At 41.2% G+C, this 20,160-nt stretch overlaps 1 protein-coding gene across 2 annotated transcripts in view; it reads right to left on the bottom strand.

The window, feature by feature from the left end:
* Positions 1 to 2,490: 2,490 nt before the first annotated feature.
* ryr1a (ryanodine receptor 1a (skeletal)) overlaps positions 2,491 to 20,160 on the bottom strand; it is an 82,223-nt gene continuing 64,553 nt past the window's right edge. The window contains exons 88-108 of one of the 2 annotated variants that reach the window (XM_048984093.1): positions 20,043 to 20,131; positions 19,805 to 19,933; positions 19,607 to 19,711; positions 15,961 to 15,990; positions 14,137 to 14,218; positions 12,736 to 14,036; positions 11,557 to 11,624; positions 11,280 to 11,448; positions 11,059 to 11,145; positions 10,578 to 10,835; positions 10,300 to 10,430; positions 9,794 to 9,836; positions 9,011 to 9,147; positions 8,216 to 8,276; positions 7,949 to 8,095; positions 7,214 to 7,348; positions 6,340 to 6,496; positions 4,909 to 4,973; positions 4,617 to 4,717; positions 4,303 to 4,354; positions 2,491 to 3,798 (exon numbers count right to left, since the gene is read on the bottom strand). In XM_048984093.1, the coding sequence (XP_048840050.1) occupies positions 3,703 to 3,798; positions 4,303 to 4,354; positions 4,617 to 4,717; positions 4,909 to 4,973; positions 6,340 to 6,496; positions 7,214 to 7,348; positions 7,949 to 8,095; positions 8,216 to 8,276; positions 9,011 to 9,147; positions 9,794 to 9,836; positions 10,300 to 10,430; positions 10,578 to 10,835; positions 11,059 to 11,145; positions 11,280 to 11,448; positions 11,557 to 11,624; positions 12,736 to 14,036; positions 14,137 to 14,218; positions 15,961 to 15,990; positions 19,607 to 19,711; positions 19,805 to 19,933; positions 20,043 to 20,131 (3,443 nt within the window). In that variant the 3' untranslated portion in view covers positions 2,491 to 3,702. Of the gene's footprint in view, positions 3,799 to 4,302; positions 4,355 to 4,616; positions 4,718 to 4,908; positions 4,974 to 6,339; positions 6,497 to 7,213; positions 7,349 to 7,948; positions 8,096 to 8,215; positions 8,277 to 9,010; positions 9,148 to 9,793; positions 9,837 to 10,299; positions 10,431 to 10,577; positions 10,836 to 11,058; positions 11,146 to 11,279; positions 11,449 to 11,556; positions 11,625 to 12,735; positions 14,037 to 14,136; positions 14,219 to 15,960; positions 15,991 to 17,101; positions 17,276 to 19,606; positions 19,712 to 19,804; positions 19,934 to 20,042; positions 20,132 to 20,160 lie in introns of those variants that run through there. The other variant, XM_048984095.1, reaches the window with a different exon arrangement.

Genomic DNA, 20,160 nt, shown 5'->3' with positions numbered 1-20,160 from the left:
CACTTATGTTCTGCCAGTATGTTCAATATGGACATTACTACAAATGGAACACCAACAGCAAACTTTAAATTTAAGAAGATCTTTCAAAGACCCTTTTCACATACAACTTCACTGATGAACACCATACCACTGTTATAGTTAATATCCATCTTCTTACCTGTTGTGTGGCGTATACACAAAAGTATACTATTCTTTTACAAGACACAAATTACAACTAAGGTGACCTTCTTACCTGCTGGGAATAGCTACTATTGTAGCATTCAGGGAAGGTCTCTTTAGTAGCCCCAGATAGACAAGGGTGCTGAAGGGTCATGGATTCACCGACAGATTCACATGGCCCAGTATTTTATAGAGATAACAAAACCTACAAAGCAGGAGGCCAAAGATGACATTTTGTTAGGGGTCACAGAATTCCTAGCTATGCTGATGATCCAAGATGACTGAATGAGACATAGATGAGCTCAGCTTTATCTAGATGGTACTTCTCTGCTTCATATATCAGAACGGATCTCTTCCTTGTCCCTTCTGCTGAGGCCGGGACTTGAACCAGCAATCTTCAGATCACAGGCACAGAGACTTCGCCCAGAAAACCACCCACTGCCCCTGTCTGGAACAGATCTGAATTAAACTTTTGATTCTGGCGTAAATACAAACCAAACTTGGTAACATTCAACATAAATTTGACCCATATATGATCCTTATATATTTTAAATCCAGACAATGGATTCAGAGCCGTATTGGTCCGTTGTGCGAAAAGACACCAGGCCAAATCCGGTTTCTCAATCTCTGGCGATTTCTGAACAGCATTTGGCCCGGAGCTGCTTCAGACTCATCTTGCTATGTGAACGTCCCTCAGACTAGCGCATCAGCTGGTAAATGACCGATCATATGTATGTGGTCAGACGAATGTGTGCCGGATCCCCAGAGTGTATACAGACCAACTGTAATCATTCAGAACAACAGATTCTGGTGCAGACTCTTCTGCCTGAATATCACACGTACCCAGATTTAAGGAGATGCAGGCAGATCTGGCCCAGAATCACTTGATATGCGGGCAGATGATCAGACAGGCCTTCTCTTGAATTCAGCATGGCGAATACTAATGTGACTGATGTAGACTTTCGTATCACACAATGGTGATGATGTATTAATAATACATTAGTGTGGGGAATCTTCAGATATAGTGTTTATGTGATGTGACTGTCTGTCTTTTCTCATACATTTTCTTTTGCTTTGTAAATTTTGTCTTTTGAGCCAATCAGTAAACTATCCTTAGAGACTACTGGTTAATTTTAGACAAACAATTCTCTATTGGGGGCGGCATGGTGGTGCAGTGGTTAGTACTGTTGCCTCACACCTCTGGGACCCGGGTTTGAGTCTCCGCCTGGGTTACATGTGTGTGGAGTTTGCATGTTCTCCCCATGTCGTCGTGGGGTTTTCTCCAGATACTCCGGTTTCCCCCCACAGTCCAAAGACATGCTGAGGCTAATTGGACTTGCTAAATTGCCCATAGGAATGCATGTGAGAGTGCATGGTGTGTGAGTGTGCCCTGTGATGGGTTGGCACCCCATCCTGGGTTGTTCCCAGCCTCGTGCCCATTGCTTCCGGGATAGGCTCCGGACCTCCCGCGACCCAGTAGGATAAGCGGTTTGGAAGATGGATGGATGGATGGATGGATGGATGGATGGACTTCTCTATTGACAATTCCTCAGACAGGGTTCAAGGGAGCATCTCAGCCAGCCCCGTTATGGTATCGCTGTGTGCCACTCTTTGTCTCCAGCCACACATGGAATCTCTTTGGCTCAGAAGAATCCTCCCATGACCGGCACTGGCACTCACAGGCTAAGGATTTAGAAAAAGGTTAATCCACCTGACATAAATAATCTCTGCACAATTTGTATAAACAGGGGTACTGTAAAGGGGGGGGGGGGGGGGGGGGTTAGGGCGATTCCAAGAGCCCCTGACTAGCAGGGGCGCTAAAAAATTGGAATATATTTGGATAGGCTTGGGACCTAATGTGATACACTTCCTTGGGGCTCAAAATGCCTAGTCTGTATATAAGTAGTGAAATTGGGAGTGAGAAAATAATGAGCGCCCTCTGGTGGGGCACCGTGTGCCTCTGCAGGGTTACACGCCGTGCCTGTGACTGACTGGCCGCCAGTTTGAATCCCATAGGCAGCAAAGTCATCACATCATTGTTGGTCCCTTGAGCAAAGCCCTTTAACTGCAAACAACTGCTCTGGCTGGGCTGGGAAAATGGCTGAGTCTACACTAAGACCCCCGGCCTTGCTCTCACCATTATTTGCAAGCGCAAAACAAGATACACGAAGATGTCATTTTGTTGTTCCTTTACAATGACAATAAAAGGCATTCTATTCTGGTTCTAGAACAGAAAGAAAACACCAGCATTAGCATTCCTGTTACCAGCTGGGCTCAATCCAGTATAAAATAATCTTATTGTGTTTTTCTAGACCACACTACACAGACATAGACTGTCAAATATTTATTTATTCTGAATTGAAACATGGGCTTGAGTCCGATGACACAAAATCACAGCTCAAGAAATAGTTCCTGTTCTGGCCATATTGGGATATATCCTGGCACACGGCAGCCAACGGGAGATTCTCATACTAGTATGAAGTTATCAAAATCATGGACGAAATGTCTGTACAGAAACCTAAATAGCAGATTTCTTTACAATAATCATTATAAAAATGTAGAATAATCATCAAAATGTAAATTTAATTAATGTCAAATGCAAACTAGAGGAATATCAATTTTACAAAGATGTTTTTCCCCTAAAATGTACACAACGAACAATCTCAACAGACACAACAAGCATAATAACCACGAAAGCTGTAATTTAGTCAATTATATCAACTTCTTTAACAGTAAATGCTATGTTCTGAGTTTTGTATGGACATGGGACAGAGCTGCAGCTACAGAATGATCATAATTCACGTTAATATGATATATACTCCATCTCAGTCACGTATCATTCACTCAGAACATAAATCACACAAGAAATGCTGATGCTGAAAAAAGAAAACTACTGGAGAATCAATCAATGGCAAACGGAGTTCTGTGAAATGATACTTAATCACGAATATAAAGCATGCTTGTGTTTGCTGCACTGAATATTAAACAATGGTAATACACAATAATGCATCGAATTTCAGCATAAATAAAGTCAGGATATTTAAGTCACCGTGTTAGCGATATTTCTTAGACACACGAAAGCAGACGTGATTATTAAATTATTTGCAAAACAAAAAACACCCGGTTTGCAATTGTATAATATAAATGAATAAATGCAGACATCATACTGTTTTTAATATTCAGAGCAATATCACTAACATTACTGTTAAAAATAGCAATATTAGTAAGAAAACTAATTAAGGACTTCCCCATTTCAGGCTATTGTGGTTTTTTAAAAGTACGTTTTAGGCACTGAAATTTCATTCGGACACTGCACTACACACATTCAGGGAGCATTACGCTTCTGCATGTCCAGCTTATATAGTGCTGTATGTCTGGATATTTACTTATTTCATTGTGCATTTCAAGTAGTCAGCGTCTAAAATGTTTCACAGAAAGGAAGGCCATGGAATACACATACAAAATCCCTCAGTCTTGTCCAGACACAGTGAGCATTCTGACATTAAAAATAATAAAATCCCTGCAAAGGTCTGACGCGCAGCCTTATCCCAGCTGGTCCTCGTACTGCTTCCGGAAGCAGTCTCCAGCTGGGAAGAAGTCCCAGCATCTCTCCTGATACATCTTCCAGACGTAGGACTCCTGAAGGGAGTGAAGCCAGGGCCGACATACAGCAACTGAATCCGAGTGACATAGATGGCGAGAGAAGTGCTCAGTGCAAGAGCCTTTTTTAATATTTACAGTTAGGCTGTTGGGCTTTGCCTTCAATTTGGTTCCAAGTTAGAAAATGTTGTAAGCAGATTTACACATCCATGCAATAATGAATATTACCAATTATTAAAGTGACTAATTTGCACCATGCCTTGTTTTCTTTCTCAATTTCAATCTTTAAAGCCGTTTTTTTGTATTTTTTTTTTTTATTATAATTGCCCTCAAATTTAACTAGTGTTAACCACCAAATTATGAACAGAATAAAGCATCAGGAACAGTAATTAAAGCTGACAAAGGTAAGGATCCAGTATGAATTTCTTGTCAACATCAGTAGAATGTTACTGTAGTACGATAAGGGAATTAAGGTGCGGTACCATATTAGAGCAATTCTAGATACTGACATACGGCTGTCAAGCAAAGATAAAGCTGACCAACCTGTCCCGTGTGCTCCGTTTCATCCTTGTTTATTAAATACATCAAAAAGAACCTTTAAAGAGAAAGAACGGCATGTTACCATGTCAGAAGTCAGAAGTGGTGCCTAATTGTGCCATTGTTAAATGAATATGATTACATAATCAAAGTCCTGTCGCCTCACACCCCCAGCGTAGGAAGTTTGAATCCTTCTTGTTCAGTGACCCCATATACAATACAGACTTAAAAAAAGCCATCTGGACATTACTCCAATGTAATGCTCGCACAAGAGAAATGCTGCACGTATTTCACGCTGTAATCGTTACTCAGTCACTCACATGTAGTTGGCCAGATTGTGCTCTTCCAAGGTGTGCGTCTCGAAACCGTGCGGAGTGGTGTCGAAATAATCGCTCCCAATTCCACAAATAAAGCACTTTGTCTGCCGAAATACACAACACACAAAATTGGTCTGTAGACACGCACACACTTGTGCCTTCAGCTGTAATGGGATACATTTGAAAAGCGCAGACATTAATACTGTTTCAAGAAATAATGTCTTTAAATTAGACACAAAAAATAGCTCATAACATGCGGCATATGTAGATCATAAGGTAAAGTAAGCCACTAAACCTCCATGTCCTCCTTGACTTGCTCCTGTTGATCTCTTAACTCCCCAAAGGCATCAATGATTAAACCTTTAAACACAAAAAAAATAAGTAATCATGTTATCTGAAATACTGAAATGCCCATACCTAGTTTTACTCACAAAGTTTGGTTACTTACCATATATGGCATATATAAGTTTCACTCTTCCTGTAAATGGTAGGTTATCTGACCCTTTGCCATACAGTACATCGGCCCGCCCAACTAACAAAACTGTAATTAAAGCCCTCTAACAAGAATTTTTTTTCACATTTCAGTTTTGAATGGGTTCGACCGTACAATAAAAGTACACCTAGAGAAGGTGTTTTTCAGGATCTGAGAATAACATTTGAAAAAACCCGAAAAAATTGTTCCATTTTAACCGTAACCGCAACTGGCAGATTGTGATAATTCGATCAAGGGACCCCCATGGTCACCAAAATGGGGGTCACCAATCTCTGGTACTGCTATTTTGGGGGTCGTGGGTTGAAAAGTTTGGGAACCCTAAATGAAACAAAAACTTTTTTCTTGATGTTTTAAATACTCATTTTGCTATAAATAACTTAATCGCTTTCATTTTCTCTCTGGAATACCATGTACACTGTATTTTACACTGTTCGAAGTGCTGCGTAATACCACGCTTTTCTTGGTGAGTTAAAGCTATTATTTTACATTTAATACCTGAAATTTCATCTGCATGCTCCATAAACTCTTTCCTATAACTTCAGATCTTAATACAAAAAAACAATATAGTAATATGCATAGTAACATTAGAGTAATGTGCATGGTAACATTAGAGTAACATGCAGTAGTTTTATGACATGACAGGCCTGCAGATTTTTGTCACAGCTTAATCGGTTATTTCCAGATTTCCTCCTGAATGTGGGGTTTTAATGGATGTAGCCATATTGTAGAAAATCGGATGAACTGGAACTACATTGGCTAACTGAGGATCAGGTGTGTTCCTCCACTAACTAAAAAGTTTAGCCGATTTACTGTTCTATGAAAAACATTACCGTGTTTGGGATGAATCTGGATGTAAACTAAAGGAGATTCACTCATGTAGACACCTTTCTTTTAATTACCAAACACGTATGAGCAAATTCGTGTTTTGGAAACAAGTATACAGTAATAGCAGAACTGCCTGTAGCTATAGCTAAACTGCTATAATATATTAATAATTACAATAGAAATTACCCAAGGATGTCAGAGAGAATCCTGTAATCACTTAACTATGAAGGACACACACAAAGAGTTGAGTTTTGTTAGTATAATGAAAGGCTGGGGGGGGGGGGGGGGGGGTCGTCACTGTTTACACTAGAAAATTCATTCGCATCAATTCCACTGATCAGTTATTGCAAAACAAAAACCAATGTATATATCTGTGCATAGTCCAGTGGCGTTTATGTGCATTCTTACCCTGGATGATGGCCAGTAGAATGACAATAACGAAGAAGAAAAAAGTGATGTCAAAGACCACGCGATAGAGCTCATACTCATCCCCCGCAGGATCCTCGATCTCGTCTCCGATACCACCGCCGGCACGCACTCCAACATACATGTGGAAGAGGTAGCACTGATGGAAAGAAACACAAAAACCAGCCCATACTAATTCATACTCACTCATACACACTCCCACATACATGTGGAAGAAGTAGCACTGATGGAAAGAAACACAAAAACCAGCCCATACTAATTCATACTCACTCATACACACTCCCACATACATGTGGAAGAGGTAGCACTGATGGAAGGAAACACAAAAGCCAGCCCATACTAACTCATACTCACTCATACACACTCCCACATACATGTGGAAGAGGTAGCACTGATGGAAGGAAACACAAAAGCCAGCCCATACTAACTCATACTAACTCATACACACTCCCACATACATGTGGAAGAGGTAGCACTGATGGAAGGAAACACAAAAGCCAGCCCATACTAACTCATACTAACTCATACACACTCCCACATACATGTGGAAGAGGTAGCACTGATGGAAGGAAACACAAAAGCCAGCCCATACTAACTCATACTAACTCATACACACTCCCACATACATGTGGAAGAGGTAGCACTGATGGAAAGAAACACAAAAGTCAGCCCATACTAACTCATACTCACTCATACACACTCCCACATACATGTGGAAGAGGTAGGATTGATGGAAGGAAACACAAAAGCCAGCCCATACTAACTCATACTCACTCATACACACTCCCACATACATGTGGAAGTCAGTTCACCCTCACAGTTACGACTTGCACAGACAGTCCTTTCTCTCACTCACCGTCATCATGTCGTCGCATTTCATGTCCGGTTCATCTTCATCCTCACTCTTGTTGTAGAATTTACGGAAGAAGTTGAAGGCCACTACAGTGTACAGGTACACCACCACAGCTAACAAGCCCACGGTCATCATCAGCTGATGGGAAGGCAGGCAGGTGGACAGAAAAGGGGTTAAAATGGGTATAATTCAATTTAATTACACAATGAGTCCAAAGAGAGTGGAATCCGCATTAGATTAAAGTTTTAGGCCTTCAAAGAAAATGTTTAAAGCCATTTATCTGGGTATTTGCTTAAAAAAAATAACATTATAATATATAAAAAGGACAGTCACACAATAAAAAAGTGACAAGAATTTCATCTATTCTGCAGAAAGTTACTGATATCTAGTTGGATGGCTAGATGAACACCACTTCAGTTCCCAAACCTCTCCTCAGGGGCACCTCAGCCGTTTGTAAAATGTATTTATTAGCCAAGCATGGTATGCTGCTGATTGTAGCATACTGCATGCGTACTGCAAATACTGGGGTGATTTTCAGAGAGATTTTTAAATGACTAAGCTGACACACTTTGACAAACGGAATATCTCAGTTGTACAGCAACATGATGATTATTTAAACATCATTTAATTTGCCGGCCCTCGGACCTTTGGACAATGCTGTATATTCCAAAATCTACAGAACATCACGAAAGTCAAACACTAAAATGGAGCTTAGTGCAGAATCTGTGTGACGTGTACCTGCTTCCCATTGTGGGTCACAGAGGACAGAATGGTGCGCAGTGTCTTCACACCCATTGCGATATCCAGCAGGTGACAAGCAAAGAAGAAATTGTTGTAATGGCCCAGAACGGACATCACTGTGTACCACACCAGGTAGAGGAAAGTCTGAAAAGGTCAACAGGAAGAGAGTGAATGTGAAACTAATCTAGTGCTGTGTAGAAACAATAATGTATGTAAACGTTGCATCCAACCAATTACAAAATAATGGCGCTTCACTTTGCTTACATGGTCTGTAAACACCACTCCAAATTTCCATATTTGGTACTTGATATCAACTGAGGTCACCCTAAAAATGAGAAAACAGGAGTACAGTATTTATACAGTCAGAGGTGGACAGTTCGGGTCCATTTCTGGATCATGTTTAGATATGGTTTCTTCTTTGCATGGTAGAGTTTCATCCTGCATTTTGTGGGTTTAGCAATGAACTGCATTCACAGACAGTGGCTTTCACTAGTGTTCCTGAGCCCATGCAGCGATTTCCACTATAGAATCTGCCTGGGTTTTAATGCAGGACCCAAAGAACAAAACTGCCCAACATCGCTTTTCGGCCTTGTGCCTCGCGTACAGATATTTGTCCAAATTCTCGCAATCTTTTAATGATATTAGGTACCGTAGATTTGATATGCTGTCTTTGTTCTATTTTGCATTAAATATAGGTTTATTTGACTTGTAGATCATGTCATTCTGTTTTTATTTACATTTGACACAGCATCCCAACTTTTTTCGAGACAGGGTTGTAGTATGGAGTATGGAATGCAGGCTCAGCTTGCAGCATTGTCATATCTCTGAGGTCCTAACCTTCCCGAAGCTCTGTGGGAGCACAACATGGGGTCCACATGTTCTCCTTGTGCTGTATAGGTTTCCTACCTCAGTCCAAAGACACACAGTTACACAAACTGGCTTCCCTAAATTGTCCATAGAGGGTGTATGTGAGAAATCTGTGCTACTTGGGATAGACACCGGGTTCTGGATAAGGAGGTGGAGGACGAATAGCTAGATTGTGAACTTGTATGCGTTTACCAGTTGAAAACAGAGCTGTCTTGTTTCTCAGGCTTCTTCTCATGCTGTTGGCTGCTGACATCCAGGGAAGCCAGATCCATGCCGAGTAGCTCGGCGATTCGCTCTCTGCCGTAGATGTCGCCGTACTTATCCAGCACCTGGGCGACAATAGCCTGGTTACCTAACGCTAACCCTGTATCATCTCAAACAACACAAACAATGGTGATGGGGAGGAGCCCACCTATACTGAGTCTGATTCAAGACCAAGACTTGGAAGGACAGAGTCTGAGTCAAAACCGAGATTTTCTGAGACCAGAAAAAAAATCGAGTCCATTTTCAAAACCACGGTTTTAAATACACTTATGCACCATCAATATCAGCCCTGCTAATAATAAAAACTAAAATTTTATTTATGGATGACGATACGAATCACGATACGATACGTGATCTGAATCACTGAGGACATTTACAATTAGTGGAACTAAATTTAGAGGAAGCTAACAGGTCTGCTGACGGTCTTCAAAGTTAGCGAAAACACTAATCTGCGAATTAATAAGTTAGCTTCACCAAGTAGTGGTTAGCAGATTAGCAGAAACCTGCCCATCACTGGCTAATACAATGAGGGTGAATAAAAGATAAATTTTACTTATAATTTATTAATTGTACTTCACTACTGTGTTTCATGTGTTTCATCTAATTTTGAAAGCAAGTCTGAACCTTGAGACAAGACCAACTCAGTGAAAAAGACTAAGACTGGACTCAAGTACTACAACACTGACAAACAACATTCAAAAACCAGTTTACCTTTCTCTTCACAAACTTGTCCCAGTAGTTGCTTGGGAAAGACCTGTAATTAAAATAAATAAATAAATAAATAGATTAATTAATTAATTACAAAACTCATTTTAATTAACTGACACTGTGTATATCATCCATCCATCCATCCATTTTCCAAACCGCTTATCCTACTGGGTCGCGGGGGGGTCCGGAGCCTATCCCGGAAGCAATGAGCACGAGGCAGGGAACAACCCAGGATGGGGGGCCAGCCCATCGCAGGGCACACTCACACACCATTCACTCACACAGGCACACTGTGTATATCATACACAACTCAATTAAATATACTGATAGAAGTATACTTTAACTTTCAAAACTTTTTACACAGTAAAGGCTAAAATATATGGTTATGATGCATCTATAAATATTATGTATTATCCAGTATACTGTAATATACTATATCAAATGAAATGGAAATCTGGAAACATGCAGAGGGACATGTCATGTCAAAATGTTTTATGTAAAGGGCTTACGGAGTGTTAAGGACCAGCCTGTCCCACTGTCCTTTGATGTCGTCGTCTTCTGGTTGCTCAGTAATGTACAGTCCATCAAATTCGAGCTTGCGGGCCAGCTCCTTCTCTCTCTTGAAGATGACCAGGGGGATCTGAGACACAACGATATACAATATGCCACTTGGATTCAATTGTGGTTTTTAGGTGACCCAATGACAATCTTTATCATTTTCACTGCACGTGGATATAAAACAGACAGATAAGAAATGAAATCACAGCTCAGTGCGAGACAGACCAACCTTAAGGCAGTTGTAGCCGATGATGCAGATAAAAGCGATGACAGTGTGTAATATAGCAAGAAAGGAGAGGGTGGGCTGCATATACCCCGTACTTTCTTCCAGAAAGTAATAGACGGGGCCTTCATCCCCCCCCTCTTCCCCTCCCCCATCCTCGATACCCGACACTTCGTGCTCTTGCCCGGATCCTTCAAATACTCCCGACTCCTCAAAGAGACCAGAACCTTCAAAGTTGTCTTGAGCTGGGGGCGTGTCTGACACCTGCAGTTAGGACGATTTCCATGAGAGAGAAAAAATACATCGTGAATCAAGAGCTACAGGTAAGAAAAACAGCATTCAAAACACAAGGCAGACACACTGAGATCAACCCCATCCAAAAGATATACAATCATTCAGCTATAACACAATTCAACTGAATTCTGCAACACAACAGAAACAGACAAATTAATCCAAAGCCACCAAAATGCTACTTCCAAAACCATACCTTGTAAAAGAGCAGAATGAAATTCAGTGCAAAAGCTATGAAGAGAGCCAGGTAGCGCAGGTTGTAGAAGTTACGAGACAGATAGTTCTATGAGAAGAAAAAAGAAGTAATGTCCAGTGTTGGTCTACATCTGATGAAGTGACATTAATATTATATCAGGAATTGAATAACGCAAATATTGCAGGAATGCTTCACATGAGCATCAGGTTTAATATACTGACCATACATTTGTTCCTCTGAACATCAAGCTCATTCCAGAGCTCGAATCCCCCTTCCTTAGCTGACTTGCCCTTCTTGACTTTGACGGGCTTCTTTGCCTTGGGTTGCTCAGCGCTAACCTCGCTGGCTTTAGTCTCCGCCTCTTTCTCAGCCTTTTCTCCATTCTCAGCACTGTGAGCAGAAGAGAAAATGATTCACGTTTCATATTCAGCGATCAAGGAAAAACCTTCTAAAGAAATTGCAAGTCACGATAGGGGATGACCAGGCAGAGGGACTCACTCTCCCTTTTCGGGTTCTGGGGGAGGCTCCTCTGTGGTGGGAGGTGCAGCTTCAGGCTCTTCTGAAGGCTGGAACCATGACAGCAGACAGGGAGATACCACTTAGGGTGTGCAGAATCCAAATCATCACAGCCAAAATAAGGTCTTCTAAACACATTTGCTAGTTATTCTAATGGCATCCGAGTCCTTGTCTGTCGGCATATACAGTACAGGCATGGAAAAAATTAAGAGACCTCAGCAAAATTTTCAGCTTCACTCATTTCACAATTTATGGGAATGTGCCTGAGTGAAATATACAGTTTTTTTTTTTTGCAAAATCCATCCTGGCTCTTTCCTGCTTCTCATGGATGAAGGGCTTCTTCTGGATCTTCCATCCTGCTTCTAGGAGCCTGTTATGGGTTGTCCTAGCAGTGCACTTCACACCACTTACTGTAATGTTTCCCATTGTTTATGAAGGTCACTTGAGGTCATCCTGTTATTTATGAGACACTGCCAGACAGGTTGACAGTCATCTATGGCACTAGAAAGCTGTTTCTGCCCTGTACCTGGCTGGTTTTCGGTCGTTCCCAGTGTCTCCTGCTTCACCTTATTTTTGTGTACTGCTGTCTTAGAAACTTTGAGCCTGGAAGTAACCTGACACAGTGTAGCCTTCAGCCAGCAGAACCAGGAGTAAAGCAGGATTAATAAATATAGAGTGGTCTCTTAATTTTTCAGAGCTGTACGCACTGTATATAGGACTAGAATGTTTGATAATTTGTATATAATTATCATATAATTATTTTGTATATAGCACTTTTCCAAAATTCAAAGATGCTTACATGAAACATAGCAAAGTAAACAGATATAACAAACACCAATATCATTTTATGGACAGGTTATACCGGTATATACACCATATCAAAAGACGGATGATATAGCCAGTTATGTAGCCATTAATAAAACAGCAAGGTTGTTCTTTATTCTGTCACATGTCGGTGACAAGGACTGATTCTTATTATTCTGAGCTTCTAACCCTAAAATCATGAGTAACATATCTTTTGACTGTTGAGACTTTGAAAGGAGCCGTTGTAATTTAATCGTTGCAGAATGCACAGCAACATTTCATGAAATAAACCTCTTGATGAAATAATAATGTGCTACTGGTCTGTGCTATGCTGGTTTTAGAGGAAAGCAATCTTACCATTTTTCTCTTGGCTAAGGGAGTTCCCTCTGGAGTGGGGGGTTCAACGGGAGCAGTGTCTCCCATATCCCCCAATCCACCGGGGGAGTCAAGGCCAGGAATTCGCCCCCCTTCCTTATCCTGGCTGTCCTCTTCTTCCTCCTCCCCACCCCCAGTATCCATTAGATCGGTTGCTCCCCCCGCCTCCAGCTCTTCTCCAGCCCCCGACTCCCCGGGCAGGTCTCCATGCACCTCATCCTGCGTAGGGTCTGGCATGCTGGCCAGGAGTTCTGTCACAGTGATGTTTTTAGCACCCTCTACCAGGCCACCTCCAAACAGAGTTTGCCAGACGAGCAGGAAGAACCCCTTACAGATGCTGCAGATGCACAGCAGCACACCCATGAGGATTGTCCAGAAGAAGGTGGCCAGACCCACCACCATCTCCTTTAGGGTCATCTTCCTTATCCGACGATACTGCCGACGCAGGTTGCGAAAGGTAAACATGCTGAAGAAGTTGACTGTACTATTTAAAAAGTCCACAAAGGCTGAACTGGACTCTGATTGACTTCCATTCCCATTAGCATCTTCATCGCCACCTTCACCTTCTCCTCCGACTTCAGAGACATCCTCATCATCCTCTTCTTTATCCTCTTCAATTTGCTCTGAGATTTGGGAGGCAATATTCATTTCAAAGATGGTGTCCTCGCAGAAGTTGACAAAAAGTTCCATCTTCTCCGATTCACCGCCCTCATTTACCACATCGAAGATGAATTGTCGCTTGGACTCCTTCACCTGCGGCATTTCCCACTGCGTACGGTTAACCTGGCTGATCTCAAAGTAGATACGTTCAATCTTCCTGCTCGCTCCCATGATCTCAATACGACCCAGGAAGGGGCGGAAATAGTTGAGCACACTTTCGGCTTGCTCCAGGAATTTCTGAAGCCTGGTGTCATGAGGGACATGCTCAGATAGATTAGTGAGCAGCACGGCGATGTTAAAGCCAATATCCTTCGCTGGCTCCTGAAAGCGGCTCGCAAACTCTTCATAGTTTATCATTTCATTCTCGTCAGCTTCAGAACATGAAAGCAGAAACTGGATCTCTGAGGGGGTGTATTGCTTCTGGCTATCCATGGCCTTTTGGAAGTCCTTCTTGGAGATAAGCCCTCGAGGATCAGTCACGTAGTCGCGGAATGCATCTGATGCCACGATGTCTTTCAGCTTAAGAAACATGTCAAAAAACTTGAGAATCATCTCCACATTGCTGGATGACTCCACCAGCATGTCCACCATCTGACGGGCGATGGTACCATTGACAACATTGCCTATCACGGGTGATGGGGGATTAAAGAGAAATACGTATATATGAATATAAGGCCACAAAATGGGGAGTTAAAATTGTGCATAATTATATGAGCACTGTACCCTCCAATAGAGAGAGGAGCATGACAACCATGTCTTTCTGTAGATCAAGTAGCTCCTTCAACAGCCCAATCTGACTGGAATCCTGAAATAGACACACACCCAACACAACCAAATAAGCTTGAATTCTTCCTGGATTGTTTTGAAATTTCCCATTAAAAGAGCTATTAAATGCCAGCTGCCTGTTAAAAAATATGAGGCATAAAATGCACCTCAAAGACACGGACGTGCATGTTCAAAACAATTACGTGTATAGTCACTGTCTACTAGGGGTGTAATGGTACACATATTCATTGTATACCATTCAGTATAGGAATTCTTGGTACGGTACACACAACAAAAGAATGAATACATTTACTGGCATGGAGGAAATGCAAATTCACAAGTAGATGTCCAACACAGAAATCATTAAGCTAATTGTGGCTAAGAGTTGGGTACAGCAAATGCTAGTTACAGTGAGTCGCAATCAGTGGTTTGAGAACATTGGTTTCCCAATAAATTACTCCAGCTCTAGACAGAGAGCAGTTGATTAGAACAAGACTGTTTGTCAGCTGTTATAAAAAAAAAAAGTGCAGCTGTTAAAAAAATGTCTGACAAAGAATTGTATAAAACAGCCCCACTCTTAGACTGATAAAAGGAATTTGTATTAAAAGGATTTATAGTTTGATCGACAAAAGCGTGTGTCTCCAATTAGCCAAACGCAACAATACGGTGAGGAAAAACTATGAGATTCTGAAAAGGCCAGTGGACGCAATTTAATTCTCCAGTCAACAGGAGCTAACATTTAGGGGAGACGATGAGAAGGAAAACTCGCACAACAAAGGAACTACTGTATATTGAGATCCCAGATGTGCTTTACTGCTACGATGCTACTCTGGCTTTCGTTCACGTGTTTGTGTTGCACATGCAATGTACAGCAGAACCATAATGTAAAGCTTACTCCATTCATTTGTATTTCTATAATGACTGTATTTCAGAAAAGGGTACAGTGTACTTGCTGAAATTTTTTTTATCTGCGTCACATTCTAAGCATCAGCTCACAAGGATAACAGTGACACAACGGAAGGCTCAGGATACAGGCTAAACAGGGCTACATTTTCGTTGAAATTAGCAACCAATGGAAAATGTTTAACAGTGTCATGAATATTTACATTTTTACTATCATATTTACAGCAATGACTAGAATCACTATTCTGTGATCCAAACACAGAATAATTTTGCGGGTTTAACGTACCACGCTGTCATGCCCGGCTAGTCCGCTCCTCGTGTGTGCCACGCCCCCTGATTACCCACGTGTACTTCCCCGATTGTACCCAGCTGTGTCTAGTTTGATTAGTCCTGTGTATTTAAGTCCTGGTCTCCCCGGTTTCCCTTGTCCGTCATTGATGTTGGTGAGCGTCTTTGCCTATGTTCCGTCTTGCCCGTTCCTGTTCCCGATTAAAGACCCGTTTACCCCGTATCCCGCTTGCCTGCCTGCCTGTTCCTGCTCGCTCGCCTGACGCACCTACCCGCACGATCGCCTGCTTTGCCAGCAAGATCGTGACACACCCTATATGCATTGACCTATTTCAAAAAAAAAAAATTGTAGTCCTTTTTTTTAACGCTTTTTTTTCTGGATATCCTGATTCACTTCTCTTTTTTATTGTCCGAATAGCTAAAAACAGCCCAACAGGGGGAAAACAGAGAAGCAAAGACACGTCTGAGGCCCGTGCAGCACATGAAATACCACAAAGACATATGTGGAAGAAAGGGAGGAAGAAAGACAAAGCACAAGGAAAAATGGAAGAAGCCTGAGTTTGAGGTGGCAGCTGAAAGTCAAGATCTTACTCCGTTTCGAGGTCCAGGGTCGGGGTGCATCTGGGGTTACACATCAGAACAAAATGTTAATTAACACTCGAAATTCATTTTTGTATTGAGAAACACACAGATGTAAGCTTCGTGTTTGCTTTCTGTCCATGTGCCTCAGTAAGGAGGATGACATGACGCTGGCCATAGACGGTCATTTAGATCCTCACCGACACAATAGAACACTGGTGTATGATCGGTGGGTGCAGCCGTCACAAATTATCCGTCAACTACGATTTCAGAGAATTTTATTCCTGATATTTTTAAATAGCACAAATCGTATTGATAAGACTTTTCCTGTTATTCATATTATTGTCTTCATACTATATTATTGAATACCTTAAGATTTGATTGTGATTATATGGTGACACAATTATTGTGACCAAACTGTAATTCTGAAAAGGACTACATAAGGACTACATAAAATGCACTAATACTTTTCTCAAAAACATTATATACAATACAAAAATGAATTCTCAAACAGTGACCACCTCCATTGGAAAAGGTGTTCAATTTAAATAACGATCTTGATATTAGATGTTACGTATGTCAGACACAATAACCACAAAATTTTGATTAATACAGTATACAGACACAAACACTACGGTTAAACAAAAATTCCAAGTTTCTTTAAAAAGAACGCACGTCAAGTCAGAATCAGTCGTAAATATACCACAAAGTTAACTATAGGGTAAGTTGTTCTGTTTATCTCACTAACTGAATAAGTTAAAATGGTTAAACTGATTAATGAGGCAAGTCTGGAATAAGCAGTTCCTTTACCTGATTCATGAAATTGGTGTTTTGTGACAAACACTTAACTGGATTTTAGCCTTTGAAGGTCTATCTAATATGGTTTGTTTGAATATGTTTTTTACATATAAAGCGTCACATCAGCATGTGTGTGTCTTCAGTTGTCTTCTGCAACTGTGGCAAATGGCCTTATAGGTACAGTTTTTTTGCTCCTTTTGAGATTTTAGCACAGTTTTTGTTTGTCCTCGGGGCCCCCCAGAAAGTTCATGTTTTTGCTTCCTCCCAGCTTCCTGTAGGGCAGGGAGCTGGAAGGGAGCAGAAATGTGGACCATCTGGAGGTCCCTGATGAGGGAGTTGGGAGGGAGCAAAAACGTTGACCCTCTGGCATCCCCGAGGACCGAGTTCAGAGACACTGCTGTAGCATATGCAGGTTGTAAAATGCTAATTCCAGCCTCATATCCAGGTTGAAAAACACTTGCAGGGATCGAACGACAAACAGACTGCATCCAATCACGTCTATAAATGAATGAAAAATACGTACTTTACCCTGTATTGAACATGAGAAAGACATTTCATAGAATATTAATAACTTCTGACACCTACTATAAGGTACATAAGTGTATCATAAATGTGGATATTAATATAAGAAATGTATTAATTTGAAAATAGCTATGATAACAACATGGAGATTGTGCCTTATTTTTTATTACAGTTCAGACAAGCTTTACTTCTCAGATAACAATGAATAAAGATATTATATGATATAAGTGCATTGAAATGAATAATATTTTTCCAAAATGGAAGCAGCTATGTTTGTGTTTGGGGGACACTAAGTGAAGTGGGACTGTGGTCCAGGTGCTGGCTTTGGGTAAGGTGTCATCCGAGTGGAAGACTGTCATACTACAGGGGGATATACAAGTCCACTTGTGAGTTGTGGAGGCAACCTGGAAATTTTGCTTAGGCACTGAATTTTTGCAGTGTCACAAACGATCTAGAGAGTGGAGACGGTTATTATGCAGTGCGCCGTTTGGGATGATTTTCATCTGGGAAGGAAAGAACGTCTAATCGCCCTCTCCCAACATGAAGCTCTGCCAGTAATTTGCACTTCTCAGCTTCTCACTTCTGCTGAGACAGATTTTTTAACTAAAGGCCATGAAATCTCAAACTAACAACCGCTAACGATGCAGCCACTGCCCCACTCTTTAAACCCTGAGTTTCTGGTAACTGAACTTGCTTTCCAGTAGGGTTGGTTCAGAGTTTAAGTGGCTACAGTACCTGAGTCGCTCTCATTTTGATCTCGGTTTCTAGAACGGAAAGGTTCTGAGATGCACATTCAGGATTACTTGCTAAACCCACTGTCTGGAAAACCCCCAAGTTTGCGCTGTCGATTGGCCATGTCTCACCGAAGCAAACACACGTATCATTAGATACGAGCTGTTCCCTTCTGTGATAGGTTGTGTACATACAGCAGAGCCAGGCCATTGGTCTGACACACAAGTCTGCCAAACCACTGCACAACATCAGAGGAGCTCCAGTGATGAAGCACGCAAAGCCCAATTTACCCTCCTCCCATGCAACATCGCAGGATGGTGTAACAAATCCAGACATGTGGCAAGATGCAGATGCACATTTGAAAAATTATGAAATTCAAAAAATTTTGTGTTGAATAAATGAAGTTACATTGCAAGCATAGCTTGTGGGATTTAGTGTTACAAGGCATAACCACGGCAAGGACTTTTGTCTGGTTAAACAACCCCATGTCTTTTACTCATGGATGATTCGCTGTTTCATCAAAAGTATCATATACAACTAACTCTAAACTTGTGTCATTGCTCAGTGTGGCTCTACTATTAAATAATTGTTTTTTCTTCTACGCTTAAAATGGTTAAGTTCAACAATAAAGTAATTTCCGCAAGTGCAGTCCTTCAATTAAGCCTGTTAAACTCAGGCCTTAGAAATGGCAGTGATTGGCACATTTATGGAACTGTCTACATTATCTGATACACAGACAAAGACGCTATAGCATAAAAGCTTTTTGGTATAGATTAATCAATAGATTAATGTAAGAAGTATTCAAAATTATAAACGCTTGCAGTGCAACTTATCGATCAGTTCCTACTTAAAGTATGTGCTAATGATTTGTTTTTCTAACAACTTTACTATCTCCCTGGTCACTAAACAGCTGTTGTGTAAGATTTAAATTTTCGAATTTGATTCCAACTACATGTTGGAATGCACCATGACTGGGATGTTCCTTAGCTACATCACGATCTGCCTAAGAACATGAGACACCATGCCAAGTTCTACATTGATTTTACTCTGCTTATGGGCCTCTTTGTACTTTGAATGTAACAACTTATAAATGTATTGTATTCTCCCACAGCAGTGTGTGAATACAATAAAATATATTTTTCTCCATGCAACTGATGGAATTTTTTTAAATCTCAACAATAACTCCAGACTTTACAATGACATTTTAAATGGGACACTATGACAATAATATTTTGTGAAACCCCAGAGGGGAAACAGAAAATATACAATCACAGAGCACAAATTAAACCTCAACAGATATTTGTTAGAAGCAAATGTCAAATTAGTAGTCTGATAAAGATATAAAATGATATAAATTGAGTTCTACTCTAAGAGGTTTTAGGGATTAAGAAAGAAGTGATGTAAAAGTTGTTAGCGCAGTTATGCTATATTGCTGGGTGTGTTTGTAATATGTCAGAATATGAAGTGCATAGATACTGATGTGCATTTATGTCTGGTTAGGCAGCAGGTCCATACAGTATCTTCAACCCAAAAATTAGAATGATAATATGTGAGTTTACTATATGAACATGCAGAACTAATAGTAGCAGGAAGGAGCCATTCATACCTGTGCCAGCTTCATCATCATGTGAGCAAAGACATGCAGGAAACCCACGACTGCATCCCACAGCCTGCTGTGGGCCAGGGACTGCTGATTGCTGGTGCACGGCCCCTACGAGGAGAGGGGAGATGTGGGTCTCAACATGAGAAACCCGGAGCCAAGCAGGAAGCTGGCTACATTATAGGAAATGGAAAATTGACATGCCTGGATGTATTCTGTCAAGCTGTTGAAGATCTGCTTGGCTACAGTCATGGCTTTGGAGAAGTTCCTCTTTCCCGGTTCATCAATCACCTCTTTCCCAGAGTAATACCAGTAGAAGTCACTAATTGATTCCTTTCAAAGGAGGAAAGGATAGAGGTAAAAGTTGATGATTGAAAGAGAAGAGACAGTGTTTTGACATGGAGAGGCACTTTTACGCGATGTAGGAAGCCAAGGTGCTAACCTGGAGTCTCAGCAAGTAGTCCACAGTGCAGATAATGATGTTGATGGTGGTGGTGCTGCCTGTCTGGGTCCGCAGATAATTCTGGAAATCTGTTAGGAACGTGACAACAGCCTCCTCA

This window comes from Brienomyrus brachyistius, chromosome 18, assembly GCF_023856365.1.
Source record: "Brienomyrus brachyistius isolate T26 chromosome 18, BBRACH_0.4, whole genome shotgun sequence".
Taxonomy (NCBI): domain Eukaryota; kingdom Metazoa; phylum Chordata; class Actinopteri; order Osteoglossiformes; family Mormyridae; genus Brienomyrus; species Brienomyrus brachyistius.
This window is presented reverse-complemented; position numbering and strand designations above follow the sequence as displayed.